The sequence below is a fragment of the Rhopalosiphum padi genome, chromosome 3, assembly GCF_020882245.1.
Source record: "Rhopalosiphum padi isolate XX-2018 chromosome 3, ASM2088224v1, whole genome shotgun sequence".
In the NCBI taxonomy this organism is placed as follows: domain Eukaryota; kingdom Metazoa; phylum Arthropoda; class Insecta; order Hemiptera; family Aphididae; genus Rhopalosiphum; species Rhopalosiphum padi.
In genome coordinates this window covers 49,114,475-49,139,676 of record NC_083599.1, presented here as the reverse complement: position 1 = coordinate 49,139,676, position 25,202 = coordinate 49,114,475, and the positions used below count along the sequence as shown (strand labels likewise).

Here is a 25,202-nt window from a genome sequence, read left to right as displayed (position 1 = left end):
TGCGTGTACATTTGAACTGCGGTCTTATTTATATACGAGTTTTTGTCGTTTTTGACGACTGGTAGCATCGTCCGTGATATAATTATATATTATTATTTCATATTATTATAATATTATTTTCATTTCTATTTTCTACTGTGGCCTGCGACTAGTGTCACAAACTAGAACATTTTTCATCTACAAAAAAACAGGCGCATGGATTTTATTCATAAAATATCTCCATAAATTAGTTATTTTTAAATTATATATTAATATACTATAATGATTTGAATGATTTGATGAATAAAATAATAAGGCTTATGGTAATGTGTATTGTGTTTCATTTTATTATTTTAATTATATTTAATTTGAATTTGTTATATCTATGACTAGGGGCATGTATTATATTTAAAGTCGCACCCCCATCACCAGCACCCACGAGCCGCCACTGACTATTCTACATAGGAATGCCGTATACGGAGTCGGTGAATTGCATCCCCCAATAAAGGTCATATTCATATAGGTACTATGTAAATTTCGGGCCATGTACTTTTAAACATACGTAAAGTACGTCCCGAGTATATTTGGAATGTACGTAAACTGCGGCCTGGGATATTCCGATATCAAGTCGGCTGTACAATTTAATGATAAGTATTCATTTTTGATTAATAATAATAATATGTTCTCTAATATAATATTATTAGTAGTCTGTCTGCATTTGATCGAAGCGGATCTTACGCACGAGGTTTTACGTTGCTTTACAGCTTATATCTTTTTTCAATTTAATAAAAACGGATGTTATGAAAAGCGAAAGGAATAAAACGTTGAAAGTAGTTTATGGTTCAACATTTTGTTTTCACAAATTGCTAAAAAATAATATTCAGCGTAGATGTTGCAGAATTAAAACGTATTTTTTGAAATTTAGTGATAGTAATAGGTGTATAGATAGTTTCAAGATCACGGTCATTTTAAAATTTCGGAACAAATAATAAATCGATAGAAACTTGACAACAATTTAAAAAGAAAAGCCGTTGATGATATGTTTTACCAGGCCATCTAAAATTATTCATTCTGAATTAAAAAATGCTTAGATTTAATTTACGCATGAATAAAAAATATTTAGGTAGGCATACATACAAAATTATACCCAGGCTGCAATTTACGTATATATAAAATATATCCGGGCCGCAATTTACATAAACAATTTAAAATGGGGCGCAATTTACAGCGACCCACCGTATAAGATTTTTTTGACTTTTATAAGCCACTCTTAACAAAAATAATCAGGTATTAAGTATTTTGAAAAACTACTATAATAATATTGTTGTACATGAATTTTTTTAAATTAAATACATTAAAAACCTTTTATTATAATAAATAATTTAATTTGATTAATATATACAAATATAAAATTATTTCAAAACTATTATTTAAAATGCACTATATTAAAATATTTGTTTATTTGTATTATTATGTACACTACACAGTTGAAAATATTATTTTATAATACTGCAGGAATAAATAGTATTTTAAAATAGATTGTGATGTCTACATGATAATTTGATAGCTAAATTGAACTATGGAGTATATAATATACAATAATTAATAATCATATTGGAAAATCGTACTGTATTTTAAAGTATAATTCAACATAGTAATTTTATAAAAAAAAAAAATAATATAATGTAGCATTAACATATAAATTTAAAACACACATTTTTAAATTCTAGATTTCTAAATTTCTGCATAGTAAAATTCATTCACTCGTTTATATTATGAAACATGAAATCCACGGTGTTTTCCAGTTATTACATAGAGTCGACATTAGAAAACATGAAAACACAGTGGCCCACTTGATAGTTTAAACTGTTTAAATCATAACTGACAAAAACAGAAATAGGTATCATATATTAATGCAATTTAAAAATAATACATAATATTGTATTGCTACAATAGTATCTTATTGGTGCTAATATAGACAACAGCCAAATAGATTAGACCTAAATGTCTTGAAGCTTAAAATTAATTACAACACATAGATACTTAATAATATATAATTTCAACGAAAATATCGTATTTTAATTATTCGTTGAAATCAGCGATGAATGACGAATGTACATAACGATGCCTAAAGACGATACAGTATAAACATATACTTAACGTTTAAAATATTGATCGTAGGCTAACAAAATGAACACGACTTCTTATTCTCCGCATTAGGACCGGAGAGTTTTACGAGTTCCGGTTGATCGGTTTCGTCGTTGTACTGTCCCAACATAGAATTGATTAAAAACCTAAAATCCATGCGTTTATTTTAGTCAGAATTTTGGAAGAGGGGGTTGAAAAATAAGCTTACTGCATAGAATCGTTAACCATCAATCCGTCTTTAGCTGAAGTTTCTGTCCAGCCGATAAAATTGTTTTCTTTATAGAACGCCTCTATATCCAATTGATCGATTTGACGTTGAGGCAAATCGCACTAAAACAATAAAAAAATATACCTAATATTTCATTATCTGTACATATGTTACAGCCTATATATATAAATATATATGTGTGTGTGTGTGTGTGTGTGTGTGTGTGTGTGTACCTAAACATAACAGTAAACATTTTAATATTTCCAAACACATTAAATCATTATTCTAAAATACAAACGCACGAAGAGGAACTGAATTTAAGTACCTACCTAGATATTAGATTAAAGTATGATTCAATGATTGTATAAATTATAAATACGTTAAATATTTTAAGTCTGCAAACATAGTTCTTCTACCGTGATATTAATATATTGTTATCAAATATTACATATATATATATGTATATATATATATTACTAAATTTGAAATCTTAATGTAACCAAAAGAAATGTATAAAGCATTATAATAGTATACAAATATTCAACGGGTTCTTCAACCATACCAAGTGAAAATGGATAGGTACCTTTATCTAATACTATACTAATACTATCTTATTATATATACATAATGAATAAAATAGATTAAATTACTAAATTATTTAATTAATTAGTTTTTAATTTTTTACGTCAGGTATATTCATAATATTATTTTTAATGTGAAAGTAAGACCTATATTGACTATTGAAGCCATAAATGAAAAGAGAAAAAACAGTTAGATTTATATTTTACCAATTTATCAATAAAAACATTATATTAAACGAAATTATATACATAATAGTTATTAATTTTCCTTTTTAAATAAATATTAAATGATAATAAACAAATTATGATTTAAATCATGGAGATCTTTTATATATACTTATATATATCAACAAAAATAATATCATATTATTAAAGATTGAAATTAGATTCATCTAAAGAAATATAACTATGATCACCTAGAATAAAAATTGAAGTAGAGTTTAATACATCTAATTGTTTTAAAACATTTGTATACACGGGTTTTTAATTATTTTATTTATTTAAATCTTGATAATTTTTAATTATTTGGAAAAAATTTTTTTTTAATTTTCTAATATGTATCTATTAATAATATAAATTATGACTTCTGCTTAAATCAACTTGATAATAATATTACTATATTATGATATTTATATATTATATGTATTGATAACCTATTATTTTAGTAATAGAATTTAAAAAAAAGAAAAATTAGGGTCGTTAAATAATCAATTTTTAAATTATAAAAAAAAAATGAAGGATTATGTATAAAAAAAAATGGTGTTCAAAAACATTATAGGTATAAATATTAAGTTCTAAAATAAAATGTCTTTTTTTGTAATTAAACCTGAATATTCAACCCTCGTATTAAAACATCACTAGGTATCTTTAATATCTAAAAAAATAAATTAAACTCTATACACAAGTCTTGAAGTTGACTTTAAAGTAAATAAATTTAAAAAAAGTAATCGGTACTATTAATTTAATTATACGGGTACGGTTTAATAAACTGTTATAAGTCATCATCCGTCATTGCTCATTATCAAGTGACAAATAGAATAGTATCTTTATGATAAAATTAAATATTAATTGTTGTGCTATAAAGAAATTGATAACATTATTATTTTTTATTGTTTGTTTATGTTCTCGCAAATAAAATACAAAATAAATAGTTATTTACTTTGTATAAATTATATCCAAGTACCAATGTCACATATTATTGTATCATATATAGTTAATAGTAACATAATACTAACGTACTTACTAGATATTATATTCGAATAGTATAATTATGCTCATTAATATTTTTCTAAAATTTAATTCGTACGACTATCAGGTTTCACATAATATATTCTATATTATTTTATATATAATATAACATCCATTTATATTTTATAATACATTTATGTATTATTTCATTTGTTTGAAATTAGGAACAAAATATTTGTTTTATTATATTAACAGTTATCTTCATTACACTACCAATAAATAATAGGTATATACATACATAGAAAAAAATTATTTGTTTGGGTTATAAAATTTAATTATGTTATCTCTAAATTAATTGACGATAATTACTATTCAACCAATCCTAATACCATTTGACACTTCAAAATATCTCTAATATTATAAATAAACAAACTATAAATATCACATCTATAAAAAAACAAGTTTAATTTATGGTATTATCCCATAAAGTCATATAGTTTGTAAAAAAAAATGTTTGTTTATTGACTTAAAAAATGAATTATTTACATAATATATTTATATCTATAGAGGACGCGACACACAAGTTATTTAATGGGTTTGGTATAGATAATTTCAATGAAATTTCAAGATGATATGAATTAAAATTTTAAATCTTAAATATATGTATTTAAAGCATTTTAAAAACGATTTCATGTCAATACCAATTATAATGGTTATGTTAAAACAATTTTTATAGAAAACGGTTTCACGCGGGACAAACTTACGGGTACAATTTGAATATACTTAAAAAAGATTTATCAAATTTTCACGTTATGTAATTAAAAAAAAACTATATCTGTGTTGTAGCATTTTTATTTTTTTGATATTAATATTTAATAGCCTATAATAAAAAAATAAATAAAAAAAATAATGAATTTTCACGAATGAATAATTTAAGTATTAAAATAAAAAACCACCAGGACATAGATAAAATTTTTAAGTGATATATTTATATAAACCCTTTATATGGACTGGAAGATAATAAAATGTTATGTTGATGTTGAAAAATCATACCTTATTTCCCAACAACATGCATGGAATGGGACCGCCGTCTAATTGAGTGCATTTCGCATCCACGTCTTTTTTCCACTTTAGCGTGTTTAAAAACGAATTCTTATTTGACAAATCAAACATAATCACACATCCATGTGCGTCTTTGTAGTATACGCGGGTCATCCACGTAAACCTCTCTTGACCTAAGCATGTAAAAAAACAGTGTCATGATTATACATAAATAGGTAGGTACATTTATATTCAAGGTTTACTTAAAAACTTGATAACCATACGTAGGCACAGTTAGAGTGACTGACCTGCATTTAATATATTTCACTTGGAGTTTATTTAGTATACTAATTACAGAACAGCTAAGCTTTGCATTTTGATATAACTTTAAATTTACGCTACCTATATATACAGTACATAAAATAGGTTTATTACAATATTATGTACAGCAATGTCAAAAACTAAAAATTATACATTTACATTTTTTGGAAAGTTTTTAAAAACACAGTAGATTTATTTTTAATTTCAGTGAGAAGTAAGTATGTTAGTATGAAAATTACTCCGAATTACATGATGTAAATAACCTGCAGTAAGTATAATAAATATAAAACTAAAATTATGCTACTCTATAGTGCTGTAAATATTTTCAAGTAATAAACAACTAGTATTACATAATAATTCAATAACATTTGCCATTTCCATTTTCTATTTTTTTCCTAAGTTATTATAATTTGAACCTATATGATTTGCTGTAACTATATAATTATGTAACTATTGACTACCTATAATAGTTATAACACAATAAATAGTATAAATGAAATCATCTTCAAATAAACAAAACCCTATTATTTATATTGTACAGTGTTTGTTATATTATTAAACATTATATAAGACCTAACAACAAACCTGCTATATCCCATAGTTGTAATTTAATAGTTTCCGTTTCGGAAACTTTGATAATTTTTAATGCGAAATCAACACCAACAGTACCCTTGTACTCTCTGCTATATGATTTTTGTACATATCGTTTGACAAACGCTGTCTTGCCCACAGTCGGGTCTCCTATTATGATTACTTTGAACAACTTCTCTGGCATTATGGTATCTGAAATTTAAATAATTAAATCAATAACATTTCGAGACACAAGTATGCAACAAGAAAAAAATTGTTTGCAAGTGTTAATAGAATTTACAATTATCGTAACTTCTATTCTGTGTCTAGAAGACCTCATATCGAACCCAATAAACATATATTTATATACATTCCAATAGAAAATATAGATAATTTTTAACGCGATATGTTTAATTTATGTAATTAAACATTCTTAAAAGTCATTGACGTTAAAAAATAAAAACTAAGTGGAACTATTTTTAATGTATCCATGTAACACTCGTAATCTATTTGGTTATTTTAATTCAAAAATCTTGAAAATAATCTTTTCAAATGATGTATACATCTAAAGGTCGAAATGGGATCAGTTTTATAAATTATAATAATTTTTATATTTCATGGATTGAACGTTGTTCGTAAAAACTGTAATCCGGGACCACGGCTATACACGTGAGATCGAATGAGGCTCACGTTAACAGACATGTGCTTGCCCGTGCAGTCTATAATAAATAAATTACCTATATACATACTACAGTATTAAATAGCGTAGGACGTTTAATTACTTGGCCGCGTGTTATAAACTTTTAAGTTACGTATACACGATAAACACTTATTTTTTTTTTTAAATTATCGTTTACACTCTGATGGTGTTGCGTAACAACTAGTGACATACAATATGAATTTTCGTACAAGCGACACTATGAAAATGCCTATATAACGGTATTATGTGTTTTATATATGTATAGTGCCTCACCGGTTGTGTCTTCGTATATGCACTATATACTCCTCTACCCACTAAACATTAAAACTTACATAACTATTTGAATAAACTCAATGGAAATAAGTTTTTTAAAATGTTCACATAAATAAAAATTATTACCTACTATATGTAACCTCATTATCTCAGCTTTTTATGATATGAATAAAAATAATATTGTGCAGGCACTTTAATGCAGTAATAATAATTCAATATTATATTTTTAGAAATATTAATTAGTATTAATATATGTTATAAACTGGGACCTATACAATATCGAGTTAAAAATGATTAATATATGTTTATGGTAAATATTGTACATTAAAGTAAAATTTATCAATGGCCATAAGTTATCTCAGCTGTATTAAGAAAAGTTGAAATTTTATTTTTTATACTATACAGCTAACAGTTAACATTGTAGCATAATATATTGAGTTTAACTTGATTATCATGATTAGCAAAGATCTAAAATAGTAAAATAATATTTAAAATTTATATTTATGATTAGTACGTAATGAATAAACAAACAGGAAAATTATGTTTAAATTTATTAAACTAATTCATAGAAAATTACAACTACTAATAATAATATATTCATCTCTAATAGTATATAATAAAAAATCATTAATGAATAAAAATTAATTTTAAGTAATCATAAATTCGATTGAATGATCGAATATTTAAATTTTAAATTATATACGAGTATTAAGTGGACATTGATTATTTTTGTAAGAAAATCATAGATATGGTTTATATAAATATATATTATTAAATACTATTAACTAGCGAAATATGCGATTTAATGCGGTGTATAATGGACATCATTATAATAATGTATCTATCTGTATAAAGAATTATATACATGAATATTTACATATTATACAGATATAATATTATAGATAATAAAATATTTGAAATTTAAATAAAAATCAATACAATTCAACGCTTCTATACAGAATATTATTAATATATATAATTTAAATCAGCAGCTATAGATTAACCAAAACCTAATATAATTGATGGTGTTACAAATTACAAACAATTATGTATTTATGTAGATTGGGTCATCGCTTCGAAAAACACAATAAATTGTGAATGGATAATAAACGGTTAATCATGTTGATGGTTCTACAATACATAAAAACACAGTTATAAATGTTATAAATTATATAAAATATAATTACCTTATATATTTTATGTAGTGGGCGATTTTATCAAATAACATTCATTATTTGACGTTTTTAGAAATATTTGTTTTATATCATTTCCATTCAAAATAAAACAACATTATACGTTTTTAATTTAATATATTCTGAAGCAGAATAATTTTCGAAGTATTTTGATCTATAAAAATCGAAAGCTGGATAATTAGGAGTTATAAGTACTTAAAGTTTAGGTAAGCAGAGTAGCAAAAGAAACCCCGAAAAATGTTGATCTATTACTCCGCTTACTTAAATTTTATACATTTATAACTCATAAACTACTGGGCCGAAATTCAATTTTTATGTATCAAAATACTCTGAAAAATATTATTTTTAAAAATATAAAATTAAAAGTATTTGTAGTCATTAAAAAAAAAAAAAAATGTTGTTTTACTTCAACTGTAAATTATTTAAAAAAAATATTTTCAAAAACGTAGATATATTTTAAAATAATGAGTGATATTCGATAAAAGAATCACAGTGTAATATATGAGAATTATGAACATGATTCATGCTATGTGAAAATTGTTTTACTTAAAATTAAAATATATATTACTTATTTTATTAAATTTATAGATAAATAGAAGATACCTAATAAACCTATAATACTACCTCCTAAAAACATTTAACAATTTCAGTATGGATATATATTTTAAAAATGTAAACATATTAATTCATGGCAATATATTTTTAGGTATACCTCTTAGATGAAAATCATGGATATCATTCCCAATGTCATACTTTTCAACTGATGAGCGTGCATTTGGTCTGCGGTATAATTTGTCTTGGTCATCCCCATCATATTTTTTTTCTTTTAAATCTGTGTCGTTGTCATTTACGAATTGAGTCTTTAGCAAAGACATAACATATTAATTTTTTTCCAAAAATAACGATTTTGATCCAATTGTAATTATTGCACACTTATACAAAAAAAAAAAACAAAATATATTCATTAAGGCAAATTTCGATCAAGCCAAGTTATTTTTTACAAACAGAACAATTTTAAATTTAAACAGTACAATTTCTACAAAAAAAAATAATACGAACTAAGCAAACATAAATATGTATATACAATATATAATATTATACTCCATATAAAATAAATTATATTAGTGTCAATTTCATCAATTTCATATGAAAATTCTATTTTAGTATATATAAAAAATAAATTAAGAATTTTAAACTTTTAAATGTTAACTCAATACTTAACATATTATTACTTTAAATTGCAATTAACTTAATTTATGACTGCAATAATAAAAACAAGTACCTATTGAAAACAAATTTTAAAACTTAAATGCCATTTTATTTAACATGATTTTATGATACCAATGTATGTATTGTTTGAACAGGTTTTCTTGTATGTTTACTGTAATATATCCAATATGTTTAACATTTGATTTTTTTATTATTTTATATAGGTAACTACTATACTTTATTTTAGACATTACCTACAAAATGGATAACATCGTTTTTCATACTTATTTGTTAATATTTTAAACAACTTAACATTGCAATTATAAGTAGAATTAACAAAAATAAACTTTATTTAATACAAATAAACAGCAATGATACCTAACCCAGCTTTCGTGATTCATATTGGTACGAATACGTGCACTTGGAGTGGAGACAATACCAAGGAATTCCACCCCCCCCCAGGGGATTTCGAATAATTTCGAAAATGTTAAGCTTTATTATTGCTTATTAAATAACATTTCATTGATATTTTGATTATAATATAGATTTTTTTTAATGTGCTTCTCGCCTTTATTATTTCGTAGTATGCAAATACTTCTCAATGCACTTTTTAGTGTTTGATTTTATTATGGCATTCTATGATAAATTTACCGTAGGCTCCCATGGGCACAAATCGGTGTTGTTCTATTTTAATCAGCAAATAATAAAATACAACTATAACGATTCAGATTGAAATCTTATTTGATATCAGATATAGTACCTAGACATTTTGAAAAATTAATAAAATTAAATGGCACAATTTGTCAATTCTGTAGGGATTTTTTGCCGAGAAATAATTTTAAGTCATCTGCCAAAGCTAAAAATCTATACGTTATTAAAGACTATTTTATGATCCCTTATTTTTTTAATTTATCAATAAAACAAAAATTATTGGACATATGTGGTCACCTTGATAGAACATTAATGATAATAAAAAAAACCATGATTTAATCTCATGTATTTTTGTCAGATAGATTTTGATCTATTAGTAAAAATTCAAGTATAATATTGCAATTATAGGTCATCAAAATTAGAATTAAAATGTGTAAAAGAGATTTCTGTGATTTACTGCATGACAGTTTTTTAGCTAAATTTGTCTAAACTATGTCAATATAGAATTTAATTCAAATTGTCTAATTAGAAAGTCTTGGTTAGTGGTTACTGTTAAACGCAGTATAGTCAGAAACCAAAGCGCTAGTACTGCCATTCACTTAGCTGTAAGAATAGATTTTACTGATGGTCTATGACTGTCTGGTCTAACTGACTTATATTATCTAGTAACAAGTGATGAATAAAAGAAAATAATAAGAAAGTTTAGTGGGTGAATGTTAATATAAATATATAATTAGATCTAGATAAAATTAGTTTTATTAGATCGAAATATGAGCATTTAATATGGATAAAGTAATATTATAGCCTAAAAAAATTAAACGAAAATCGTAGATATTTTAGTTAATTGTAAGTCTATAAAGGCTTTGTTGCTACGCTTATTATAGAAATAACCTAAGCTTTCAAGAAGAAAAATGTTTTCAAGCTAGTCTTATTTTAAATAAAACAATTAAATAATAAAATGCTCTAATAGGGTCCCCAATTACGAAACACGTTTTAATATGGGGGAATGTGCCTAAACTAAAGTCTAGTTTAAATTGTATATGTGTGTGCATATACAGTAGAACCTCGATTATCCGTCCCCCGATTAACCGTCGAGCCACACTAGCACGGATTATACTTATGCGTTGCAGTAAATAATAATATACATGTATATAATCCGAAACTATTTTAGCAATATCTACTAGATACGCGATAGGTACATATATATATATATATATATATATATTATGGATGAGATAAAAACAGTTAATTGTGATAGTGATCGCATTTTGTTTTTGAGAAGTCAGTTAGTTATATATTACACGTGTACTCGTTCGCTTGACCGTTCGTGTTTTTAGTCTCTTTGTGTGCAAATATTTTAAGTATATTATAATTACTAAAAAAATAATAATAAATAATGTGTACAAAATAGTAATAGTAAATAGTATATATTATATAAGAAAAATTGTTGCTGGCTTAACCATCTTTTCGGTTATCCGTCAAAGCTCTGGTCCCGAGACTGACGGTTAATCGAGGTTCTACTGTAAATATACAATAAACGCTATACGTGGATAAAGTATTGACTTAATAGCTTCCGTTTAGTATATTTCCAATTTAAATTTTGAATTTTTGAACTAATATAAAATAAAAATTATGTCGTGTATTAACAATGTTAGAAATATAAAAGTAGAATTATAAATTTATAACTTACGTCAATAATTATTTGGTGTAAACCCAGGAATAAAAACTCAATATTAGGACATAGGTACATTTGTATGTCACACTACGATAAATTAATAAAAACAATACTGACTGTATTGTATAACTTGGTTTTTATTTTTTTTTAATTATTATATTGCTCATGTTTATACTTCATAGGCTTGTAGACTATTAGTTATTAATTATTATAGTTTACTGTCATCTCACTAGCTTTTTTTTTATTGCATCGATTGACAATGCAACCGTGATAGACGCTTACATTTTAAAATTTTTTTTCGATAATCGTTTACCTAAGCTGCAAAGAAAAAATATCGCAGGATAGTTTTTATTTTATTTGTTATAAATAAATGATAACTATATAAATTAACTAATTTTGTTAAAATATTAAACTGGTGTTATTTTGTTTTGTTTTTTATATTTTTAATTTCAATAATAATTTACTTTACTATATGATTTGGCTCTATAATACTATATAGAATTATAATAACATGGAATCCATTAGATTATCTAACATTAGAGTATTTTGCCAATAAACATGTATACAGCAAAAAAATAATATAGAAATTGGTTATGTAACATAATATTCAAAACCGTGGTTAGGAAATTCATAATCGTATACGCATTACTTATAGGCAATAGGCATTCTTAATTATCTAAATTTACATAATTACGAAATATAAAATAAAAACATGGAAAGTATTAATAATTAAACGATTAATTAGTCAATAGTCATTGTGATTTATACATTTTTCTAATCTCATATAATCAATAAACAATAATATATTTTATTATTTTATGTTTTTGATATTGTTGTAATACCATAATACCATACAAATTTTGCATCGAATGCTGGAAATCGCTTACTAAATATACACTACTTCCAAAACTATAAAATACATTTTTTTTTAATTATTTATGTTTTATATAATATTATTAATTTCTTTGTATGTTAACATTTAATTTTAATGAGTTGAATTTGGTTAAATTTAAATATGTTTTTTAGCTTATTAACAAGCAGTTATTAGTAATGAATATTGGAACCATTAAGATTAAATAATAATTGTATTTTCAATAAGATTATTTGGTATTTGAAATTATTATTTTTTCAACATTCGTTACAACGAAAATCATCGTGTACACTGTACATACATCAAATAAATTATCGGTTTTTTACATTTTTTTTTTATCTAATTCAAACCGCAGAAAATAGAAATATTAAAATATAATTGATGAATGTGTAATATTATAGTATACTTATATAGGTTATATGGTATATAGTATATACGCTATTATAATATAATCCAATCAACAAATGCGTTTGTTATAATCGGTAAACCGTTTGGTGTTCAACAATAGTTAAGTAGTTGTGATATCTACTAATATAGATAAAATTGTAAGACTGTTGGAAAAATCTTAGCAAGTCAGGTTTTCATAATGGAATCCCCTCGGAATGATTTATTTAATACAATGACTCATAAAAAATTGTATCAACTATAAGTTTCAGTAATTTATCATTTATCAATGTTTAAATTAATTCATATTTTTAAAAATGAACGATTTATGTAATATTTTGATATTGCTTTTTTTAACTACATATAATATGAAGTTAATATATTTTTAAGTTATTTAAGATAAATACTAAGTACAAATTACTGAAATTTGCAGAAATTTTTAATTTGTAAACAAAATATAATAGACCCCGTGAGCTTAAGTATATATACTAAATATATACTACATAAAACAAGTAATTAAAATTATACATATTATGTAAATTAACAGTATAGGTACATAATACGACACTAGTGGAATAAAAATGTCGAAAACAGGTTATTATTATAATATACTTAACAAGGTTAAAATATGTTTATTACAGGAAACTTATGAAAAATGTTTATATTTATTTAATTAAAATATAGACAACAAATAAAAAACTATGCGAACATCATAGTACGCCAATTTAACTACTCAACCTTCTACCAATATTCAAGGTCATGTTGTACATGGGAAAATTCTAAGTAGGAGTGAATACATTTTAAAAAACCAAGAATAAAAACAAATCAAATAAAAAATAAAGAATAATAATTAATAAGAAAAATAAAATATTTACATTTTATTTTAAATGTAGGTATAACAAATATTAGAAACATAATCACTGTAATATAAGGAGTATAATTTTCATATCATACGTCATTGAATATCAGACTACGATTTTTTTGTCATTTGCTAATGCATAAAACTTTTTGTTTTAAGTTTCCTATTTATTAGTTTATAACTTTTATTATATTATAAGATACTTACAACTTCTATAGCTTATAGGTAAATGTAATTTTCAATAGCCTATAGCCAACCAGCGTTCACTTTCAGTAAAATAAATAAAATATAGATGAGAAAGCCAGTTGTACATATTATCGAAATTACAAGTTTTTTTTTTACTAATTAATAAAAATTAATTTAAACATTATACGTCTACAATATTTTTATACTCTGTCTCTGTATATAAGTTGTTATCTTTAACATATAAAATGTCATAATATGTGTTTATATAATATGGTGTATAAACAAACAATAGTAAATATACAACGTATTTTTGTTATATACCACTTTTCAACAAATATCTATACGTGATATTATCATTAAACATATTTAGTAGACATTAGCTGTACATATAATATACTTGATTTCAATAATATAAACAATTTTCTGCATAAGTTCGAATAAGTTTAACATTTTGTATTTTAAACGTTTAAATAATAAATATTTAGAAGAATTAATGAAAAGAAATTTAATATAATCAATAGTTTTTAAATTCTAATTCTAAAAATCATTTTTATAAATGAACAAAAATTGTTGGAATTCGGAACTTTGATTTTTTTTTTATTAGTAATATTTTAACTCGCTAATTAATCGCATAATTAGTAGTTTTATTACTAACTATACGTAAGTATTTATTATTTTCCAATCACTCACATTCCATAACTGCTTACTAAGCTAATATTTTAACATAACGTTATAAGGCACGTAAAAATAGTTTATTAATACCTACGCCCATCTGTCATAATTAATATAATATGGTACACTATAGTATTGGCTGTATTTTTGGTATAGTAGTAATTACTGACAACTGTAGGTATTGGTTAAAGAGTATTTTTGCCTGTCAGTGGTTTTAGATTTACCGAAAATACCCTATCTGGGTAATTGCTGAAAAAACCTTATTATATGAGTAATAAACAAATACCAGATACCAAAATCGAAATTTAAAATACTATACCAGCGTCCAGCTCCATTCTGGTATACACACGAATGTCGAATATGTATTAGTATTGCTTTGACATATTTTTCATATGTTAATATTTAAGTATTAAAAATAAATAATAAATAATAAAAATAAGAAGAACATACATTTATATAATAACAATAATACAAACACTTTTCCCATATACATAACTATATACGAGTAGGTACCTATAATAATGATTGTATGAAGATTATCAAATTTATTGTTGTATAATCTATAAGCACGGATAACTACAAACTATACGTGCTATTGATGACCTAACTAACAACTATTTATCAATATTTTATGGATACGGTTAATACAATAATATTATTAAAACCTATGCAAGTTATTTTTTAATTATTCTCTACAAATATCAACAAAATTTCGAAGTTATTTACGATTAAAAGAAATTTTCATAACTGATTGTTATCAATTCGACCTACATATATTAACATCGATTCACTTACTATTCTACAATAATAATAATATTTAAATACCTTAATATTTATGAAATAAGTATTTATTATTTTAAATTTTAATTATCATTAGCGATCAAAATAAACAACTTTAATTAATGTTAAATATTATAGTGTTTAATTATAAGAATTCAAATATACTAATTTTAAATATCGATATCTATATTTTAAGCCACAATTTATTTAGCACATGCATGCTATCGTGAAACTCCGCTCACTATATAATACATATTTTTAACAAAATGTCAACGATACGAAACCATAAGAAAAAACAATTTACCAGATCATCTTTCTGAAATTCTAGGATTGCAAACTGAAGCAACAAACAAAATATTAAAATGTTTATAACCAACAGAATAATACAAACTTATATATAGTAACTAAAAAATAAATAAAAAAAGTAGTAAACTCAGCAGATTAATAACCTTTGATATTGAAGCGAAATAATCACTAAAAAAAAAAACAAAGTTAAGCGTTTATTTTAGTAAATATGACTACTGCACATGATACAAACGTACAGTATAACAACGCTCTTCAGTAACTTTGTAATTTATACAAATTCTGTGAATACAAATATAATATATATAATATATTTTTTTGTGAAGTCAAAAGTTCATAAATAAAACGAAAAATAAATACTACAAAATGTATAAATGCTAACTGTTTTGATTGCGTTGATTTTGTTAATTAATATAGAACATTATAGTCGTTCGTAATATTTTAAAGTTATAAAGAGTACCTATATAGACTATGATAGGTTAAAACTTATCAGTTATGATATAATATATATTCCCAACTTAGATATTATTATTAATCACTATTTAATTTAATGAATTATATTTTAAACAAGTCCATCTAATTATATAACAATATCAAATATTGAAGGTATATTAAAACGATAAGTTTCTAATTACATTATATAGATTAAAGGTATATAAAGTAAGTATCTATCGATTATATTTTAAACCTAATATATATATAAAATCTAAATTTTAAACTAAAGTCTAAACCTATGAATTGTAGTAGATACATAATACAAAGATATCTATTATCTAATATACATGTATTTATTTAAAAAATAATAGGTATGACATCCTAATATGTTAAATACAAATTAATAATTTATATGTTAAAAAACTAAACTTTGTAAAATTAGCTTATTTTTATTTTTAGTAATCACCCAAAATGAACGTATTATGCCATTATGGGATTATACAGTTGGGATTCAGTTTTGAGAGATCGGCTAAGAAATAAAATTTAAAAAAATACAAGCATTCCAAAATATCGGATTTCACAAGATTGCAAATGCTTCACCTTTTATCTCCTTTACTTATAACCTTCCACCAAGAGCTTGACTTTAAAACAATTAAGAAAAAAAGAGCAATCTTTTATAAACGTTTTTTTACTAAATTAGAAAACCACCAAAATCTATTGATAAAGCTTACACTTCGCTTAACTTCCTAGAAATTCTAGTCGTAAACTTAAAAGAAAATGGTATCGCGATCTCCTAACTTAATCCTCTAACGTATCAATCCCAAGATAAATATATCACTGAATGGCTCATTAATCACACAACCCCTATAATTTATTTATTCTTATCTCACAATACTGCTTGTTGTATAAAATGTATTTCTTATTAAGATAAAAAAAAAATTAAAAATTTTAGATTCTAAGCGGAATGATAAAGATTGATATGAAAATGTGCGTTTTTTGTCTGCCATCATTTATTGGGACAGAAATACAATTTAAATAGTTCGTTAAATTGAGAAAATGTATATAAATTATTTTTCAGTTAGAAATGCATAAACAATTTCTATTATTACCTTAAATTTGAAAATTTAACAAAATATTTCTCGTTAACTTTTCTATTTATAACTTAAATAAAAAGTTTGCCGGAAAATGACAAACATTGTTTATGAGAAATTGAAGTTCAAATAAAAAAGATTTTGGCTATGTAAAATGTTATGTAATTGTTGTTGTTATTATAACAACTAAAAAAGGTAGGCACTATAGGCAATAGGGTACCGCTCTTTTGCTGGTACATTAGATGTTAAGTGGATCACACGTGTGTTTTATTTTAATTCAATGATTGTATATTACCTATATTTATATGCAAAAAAAGATTCTAAGCATAGATAGTCTGCAGACTATACCACTATGCATATTTAATAAGTTTTTTTTATATAACTTATTAAAGTCATTAATTTTATTTATAGTATTACAGTAGGTTGATAAATTTTTTTCCGAAAATATTGTATTATTACAACTTTTATAACTCAAAATGCAATAAATATTTGTAAATACAGTAAAACACTAAAAATAGATTCATTTATACATTGCATCAATAAATAATGCCTTAAAATCAATAAATAAAAAAAAGTTATTGCGTATATTTAAATTTATAATTATAATAAGACAATAATATAATACACCTACGTAAAAAGTCTAAGTCCCCATGAATAATGTTTTTGATTTATGACAATATAAAAATATAGAAAATTCAAATTTTCTCTTTAAATAAGTCAAAATGTTTTGAAAATTTTACTACATAATATAGGAAATAGTTATATAAATACTTGGTGAAAATTTTATGTTTCTACGGTTATTCGTTCGTTTTTGAATAATAACAAAGTAAACAAATCAATTTTGTCGAAAACTAGAGTAACAATACTTGCTTTTACTTAATTTTTTATTTTGTTTTTAAGAGAAAGTTTTCAGAAAAAGTAATGGATATTTTTTTACTTAAGACCCTTCTCCCACCAAAAAAAATATAGTAATAATTTTATTTTTTTTATAGATATTTTAAGTTTAATTTTGTACCAAATTAGATATTTAAACGAATTATACTTTCCTCGTAATCAATTTTTGCATGTACTTGATGATTTTTCGTTGATTTCAAATTTTACACTGCACACGTATTATATTTATAGTGACTTACACCTAAATAACGAGGTACAATCGATACCTATTGTGGGGTTAAATACCTTTCTTTTTTTTTTAGTAATTAATTGATCATTAAATACATGGTTAAACAATATCCAATTGCAATTATATATTTGTTTCAGTGTTAATCTACAACTTAGTTAGAGGTAACTATAACTTTCACCAAATATTTATAATATCACTTTCTATACTTAACATAGATAATAAAACTAAAACTTTTTATTATCTATGATACATGTAATTTTAAAATATTTTATCTGTTTTTGAATATCTAGTATTTAATTTATATAGACGTTAAAAATGTTCTTTCTTTTTCGTTTATTATTTTATATTGATAAAATTGTTTTAGTTGAGACAAATAACATAAAAATGACAAAACTAACTTTATAAACGGCATTTATTTAAATTAAATACATGTATAAAACAGTTCTATAAACATTTTGTGTTAGAATTTTGACGATATTTGTCAATTCAGAATAAAAAATTATACATTTTTAACTAAAGAATAATTTATAATTTTTTAATTTTTGATATTTAATTTCACTAACCTATATTATTATTATATAAACAGAATGAATTTCTCAGAACATATAATTTTAAGCTACTTATTTTACTTATTTTCGATTTTTCGATTTTGAGCATAGTATTAAATGTATTGATTTTAGAATAATGATTGTTTTTTTTCTTGTCTGTCATTACTTTTTGAGACAGAAAATACAGTCACAATAATTGTTTACAAAAAGCATTTAATGTTAGAATTTTGACAAAATTTTCAAAATCTCGATAATGTACAAATTACTTTGCAGTTAAAAATGTATGAAACATTTCTTTTTATACCTAAGCTTTAAAAATGTAATACAAGATTCCTTATAAGTTTTCCTACATAGGTACAACAAAATTTAAATGATTAACGGAAATTTATTTCAAGTTTCTATGACTGTTTAAAGTTTAAATTTGTACGGAAATGGATGTTCTTCCGTATAACAACTATTTCTATTCAAAAGATTTTTGTTTTTTTTATTGAAATTCAAAACAAATTGAAATTTTTTTGTATGCCAGAATAAATGGTTATAACGACAATTTAAAAATATTAAGATATAATTATAGGCACAGTTTTTCTTTATAAGCATTTAAAGTTCAAAATTTGTTAAAATCACATTTTGGAAATAATTTGGTAGTTCACAATAATTTATAAATCTTTAAATTGTATAGCTTAAGTTTGAAAATTTAATACAATGTTCTCCGTAATTAGTTTATACTGTAATTATAACTAAAAAATCAAAATAATATGCAAATACAATTAGGAACCTTTAATAAAATAAATGTTGAAGTTAAAATTTGGACGAAATTGCGTATTTTAACGATGATAACGATGTTAATTATTCTATTATAATTCAAAAAACTCTATTCGTGGTCACTTAGAACTTTTACATATATTTATATGATTCATGATATACATAGACAATGCAATTTTTGAATTATGCAAATTAATTTATATTTATTACCTATGTATACCATGAACAAAAAACATATTTAAAAACTCAGTTTTAGGGGTAAGGTGGTTTTGATCTAAAAGTTAATACAAATTATATAAAATGGCATAAATATAATATATATTATAATTATGATGATTAAATACTAATAATAAAATAAATGTATTATTGTCAGCAAAAATTAAATCAACCTATTGCAATACTAATAGCAAAATAAATAAATTAATAGTTATATCAAATAATATATCATGAATTATATTTAGTGATATATTGATATAGGCTGATCCTAGACTGCGATGTTTTGGTCAAAAAAATTGAAAATGTAATAAAAGATTCCTATAAATAAGTTATAATTATAACAATTAAAAAATATAAATGCACACATGTGTAATTAAATTGAGAATTAGATTACAATTAGAAATTTAAACGAAAAATAACGATTGTTATTCAAAGAATTTAATATTAATTGTAAAACTTGAAACTTTTCACTTATATAAATTATTATTTTTTATGCATGATTTTATATTTTAAATTATTTATATTAATTTTAAGTTATTTATATCATGTACCTATTTATGAATCAATATTGATTTATAAGTTGAACCCACCTATAAGTTAATCACAACATTATATCATATTATACCTAATATCACAATAATTAATAGATACCTATAGTATAATATATGCAATGATATTTTTAAAAATAAAAATTAGTTTAAATTCAATCTATTGTTACAAATAGAAAAATAAATTACCAATTTTAGTAATAATGTCTATGTAGGTAATTTATCCCTAAATTAATCCTTGAATTCAAATTGAACACTTTTATCTACTAAATTACAGCGTAAACTCGTAATATACAACAAAACGAATTTCTCGGTTTTTTTTTAATTTCTCAACAGGTAGATACGAAAGGAATTGTCTACACATAACAATTATTTGAAACAAATATTTAAAACTTAAATAAAATCGATTTCACTAAAATATGAAACATGATCATTTTTATCAATTCACTAATTAAAACTCGTAGGTATGTGACAAGGAATAAATTAAAATTAAAATACTCGTTGTTATATAGGTCAGTATTATATGGACGATAGACCTATACGGCTATAAATTATAAATTATAATACTAGTCAAACAAAATAAAAATTAATAATATGGTAGTATAAAATTTGTAGAGATGTGAGTTTGTATTATACATTGGTATAAAACTGTATTATACAAGGTATTATACACATGGTATAAAATAATTTTATACATACGGTATAAAAAAAAAAAAAATTAAGGCGTTATTTTTAGTTATTACACGATATTAAATTATTAATATCGATAATATAAAATATAATCGATAATTAAGATATTAAATTATTATCATTTATTATCTTAACATGTTTTACTTATTTTAAAAATATCCATAGCGGCGTAGTTTTATCGTTATCGAATTTACGTACATTATTATATTTATATCTTATAGGTTCTATACGGTATAATACAAGTATAATACGGTATTATACAAAAAAAAATAAAATACGGTATTTTAACATCTCTAAAAATTTGTATTGTATTACTTATTGATCTTAGTCATTTGAAATGCATTGTAGCAATAAGTATCTATTTACAATGTTCGTATTATTATATAATATATAATACAATTGAAATAGAATTTATTTTATTTGCAAAAGATGATTAATCATAATAATAAAGGTATTTCCATGGTTTCATATTTTATTATTTATATACAAAGTTATTAAAACACGTAGATCATAGTGATCATTATATAAAAATATCTAAACTAATAGACTATACTTGAATATATGGTACTCATGATATTAAAGATTTAATTATATTGTTTCACAAATTTTGGATAGGTATTAAATATTTAATTTGATTTATAACCTAATCTTGTTAGGTACATTCAAAAACCGTAATTCTTGTAAATATATTAATTTAATAATTTGTTATTTGTATATAGGTGTATTAATGGGAATCCAACACTGATAGTGTTAACACCTTATAGAATTATAAACAGCAATTTTATGTTCAGTCGAACCAATTAAGTGCTGTTGGCTTTAATATTACAGAGAATTAACTTTAAATCCAACGTAAACATAGTACCTATTTGTGTTTTATGTTGGTTTTTTACGATATTTTAACTTTTAAACAAATTATAACGGTTTTGAAATTGTTAATTTTACATAATCATAACTAGCTTAAAAATTGAAATGTCGTAAAAAACCAACGTATAAACAGAAAATGTTCCTACATTTAATTTTTATATTACGTTAATTCACTCAAATATTAATTAAAGTAAGCAACATAACATTGGTTCTGCTGAACGCAAATTTGGTGTATTGTAAGTTTGATAATGCGACTCAACCCAATGTAGGTAATACATAATATAATAGATAAGTCAAACAACATATTCACTATAAAAACTTCAAACCAATCGAAATATGGCAACAACAATAAAAATACGAAAAATAATTTCTGAATCACCTGAAGTTTTAAATAAAAACCACGTATAATTTTTAAATATTTTTCATGTTAAAATCGATAGACATTTTTCAATTCGTTTAAATAGCCGTTTATGTCAGGTGTGCAGCAGAATCCTCGAGACTACACAAAGGGAAATATTTGATCCCTTGAACTGATCTACAGTCCACCCACTGTGACATTATGTTGCAGTAATGCAGTATCACCCTCTTTTTTTTCTAAAACCATTTTAAAGAAGAGAAGCCGTATGCAATTGAGAATTTGAGAACCAATTCGTTTCAAAAATCAAAAAGTAACATTGAAAATAAAAAGAAGAGAAGAACCGAATTATTATTTTAAACTCGAGTCTAACCAATTTGCGAAAATAGTTACTTATTATACGAGTAATAATAACTAATAAGCAATATATCTATATAATATAGATAGACTATATAATATAGACTATAGATTATACAATTAGACATGCGTATATGTCGAGCTTAATATTAATATATTATTTTGGCTGTAGTTTTTAATATAATATTATTAGTTTCTAATACCTGTTAATAAATACAACAAATTAACCTATTTTTTTTTATAGTCCTTTACTCACATTGTTAATATTGAATAGAAATGATCAATGAACACCTTCTAAGGTTAAAGAGTATATAAGTACACTATATAATATAATACGAGATAAACAGATACGACATTAATATAAAACGTACCTATCTACATTCTATAGTTCTATACGTAAGTACTACTTATATTCTATAATATTATGAACTTATCTAATATTTAATAGTAATAAGTTATTAACGATTGTTATTATTCCTACATTATTGTTAATTTATTTTTTTTCATAAAATACTTATTTTGACAATCCATACAATATTGTCTGTTTATTTAACGAACGGCGTGAATTTAAGTTGGTATGCAGTGTCATCATAAATAATATTGTGATGTTATTCGGGTAAAAACCTGCAGGCTGCATAGTGCAGATGGTTTCCAAAATGCGCGATGGGTCGACGTAAATAATGTTATAATTGTTATATCATACTATTTTTATGCTAAATATTATCAACTATGATAATACTTTATAAACTATAATATTTTCGACGAGGAGACCGAATAAGGCTGGGTGTATTACCACAGATTTATTTTGAATTTTTTTCTAGCGCGAACTCAAACATTTTATTTTAAATGAAAAAACCTAACAAAAAATTATTTCATCTCTATCATTCCGTTTCGATTGTTATTCACGACAAAAACAACCTATATTATTCTGTGAATTATTCATAACTGAAAAAATATAGACCAACTACTGGACATTATCAGATATCATAAAGGAATTTCTGGTCAATGAAAATATACCTATACGGCTATACCCCACGGCCCACGCTAAAAACAAAAAACTCCGTAGAGCATAGATGATAATATAATATTCTCTTTCTCGCTTCTACGAAAAATACTGGGGACCCAAATCAGTTTAGTAAATAGTTGATACGCCAAAATATGGGCCTATCCATTCCATATCTCAGGGTTGGAAAACCAAAAAAATTATAACAGTGACTATATGTTATATGTATCACTAATCATAATAAGTGTCCTTTTGAGATACTTTTTTGGAATAATTATTGCTTATACTTAATTCCTTAAATTTAACAAAAATGATAACATGTGTGATGTACTGATGTACTTAGGTACATACTATACTGTAGGTACGAGTGTACGACAAGTGTTAATACTACCTATTCAAATTTTCATAAATGACAAAAAAGTGATCTATGTCCAGCTATGTGTATCATCTTTGTATTACGACAATGATGTGATAATATAATATTATAAACAAAAATACGATATTGAAATGTGTAATACTCACGCGGATCAAAACATGTCAACCGTACTATAATAATAATAATATTATAATGCACACCGTGTGATAACGCCGCCGCTGTTACGTAATACACATGGAGAGTACAACACGACTGCGCGCCAAAAGACCAGGTGGACGGTGTGAACAAGACGACGACGACGACAACGGCGCGCGGACACTCGCTGTTGACGAACTGGTGGGACGCACGACTACAACACGAGACTGAATAATATTGTGGTAATGCGTCGGCGGGCGGGCGGGCGGGAGTGCGACGCGTTTATCGCATTTACACGGCCGCCGCCGCCATGGAGGGAATGTTGTTTAACCGCTCTTATACCGCCTCACGACTCCGTGCAGCCGATTGCCGAGTGCCGCCGCAGCTGTGGCCTGCTGGTACGACTCATTTTATTATTGTAAAAATGTCGACTATAGTAAACAGTTCGCAGGTAGGCGCTAATATGATAATTTTTTCGTCGCACAGTGTCTTTCTTCTTCTACTACCGAAACCGTCTGAAATACGCTTTGACAAGAACTCGAGCCACTAAACCAGGAGCAATAATATTATTTAATTTAAATTAATAATGTTTATGGGGGCAGCCCGGCAGTGTGGGTATGTATAGTTGCACACTGCAGTTTGTTGTATAACTTGTACTGCACTGCTTATGCAACAACCGATAGTCGTCGTGATGATCGACGACCGATGGCTACGGCGGGCTAGTGGGCTACGCATTGCGCGAGTTAATGTAACATCGAGAAAAGGCTAACAAAAGTTTTTTCTGCAAAAGGGCGTTAACATTATAATGCTATAGGAATTCAAATTTCAAACACAATAATGTTTTCTATCAAAATACAACAACCGGCAATCGTATAACAACTGTACTAACTGTCCTAGTGACTAGTAA

General features: G+C 24.5%; 1 protein-coding gene across 1 annotated transcript; it reads right to left on the bottom strand.

Moving 5' to 3' along the window:
- Positions 1–1,585: 1,585 nt before the first annotated feature.
- LOC132926649 (ras-related protein Rab-7L1-like) lies at positions 1,586–24,519 on the bottom strand. Its single transcript, XM_060991022.1, has 6 exons — positions 24,307–24,519; positions 8,915–9,134; positions 6,052–6,249; positions 5,158–5,339; positions 2,336–2,457; positions 1,586–2,273 (listed from the first exon to the last, which is right to left on the bottom strand). The coding sequence occupies exons 2-6, from the start codon at positions 9,075–9,077 to the stop codon at positions 2,162–2,164; spliced, it is 777 nt and encodes a 258-aa protein (XP_060847005.1). The 5' UTR covers positions 9,078–9,134; positions 24,307–24,519; the 3' UTR covers positions 1,586–2,161.
- Positions 24,520–25,202: the final 683 nt, after the last annotated feature.

Excerpts from the sequence above, each read along its gene's own strand:
- LOC132926649 (XM_060991022.1), bottom strand. The coding sequence starts at position 9,077 with ATGTCTTTGCTAAAGACTCAATTCGTAAATGACAACGACACAGATTTA. Across the intron at positions 6,250-8,914 it reads CCATGATTTTCATCTAAGAG|ATACCATAATGCCAGAGAAG; the intron begins GTATACCTAAAA and ends TTTAAATTTCAG. Across the intron at positions 5,340-6,051 it reads ACAACTATGGGATATAGCAG|GTCAAGAGAGGTTTACGTGG; the intron begins GTTTGTTGTTAG and ends TTACATGCTTAG.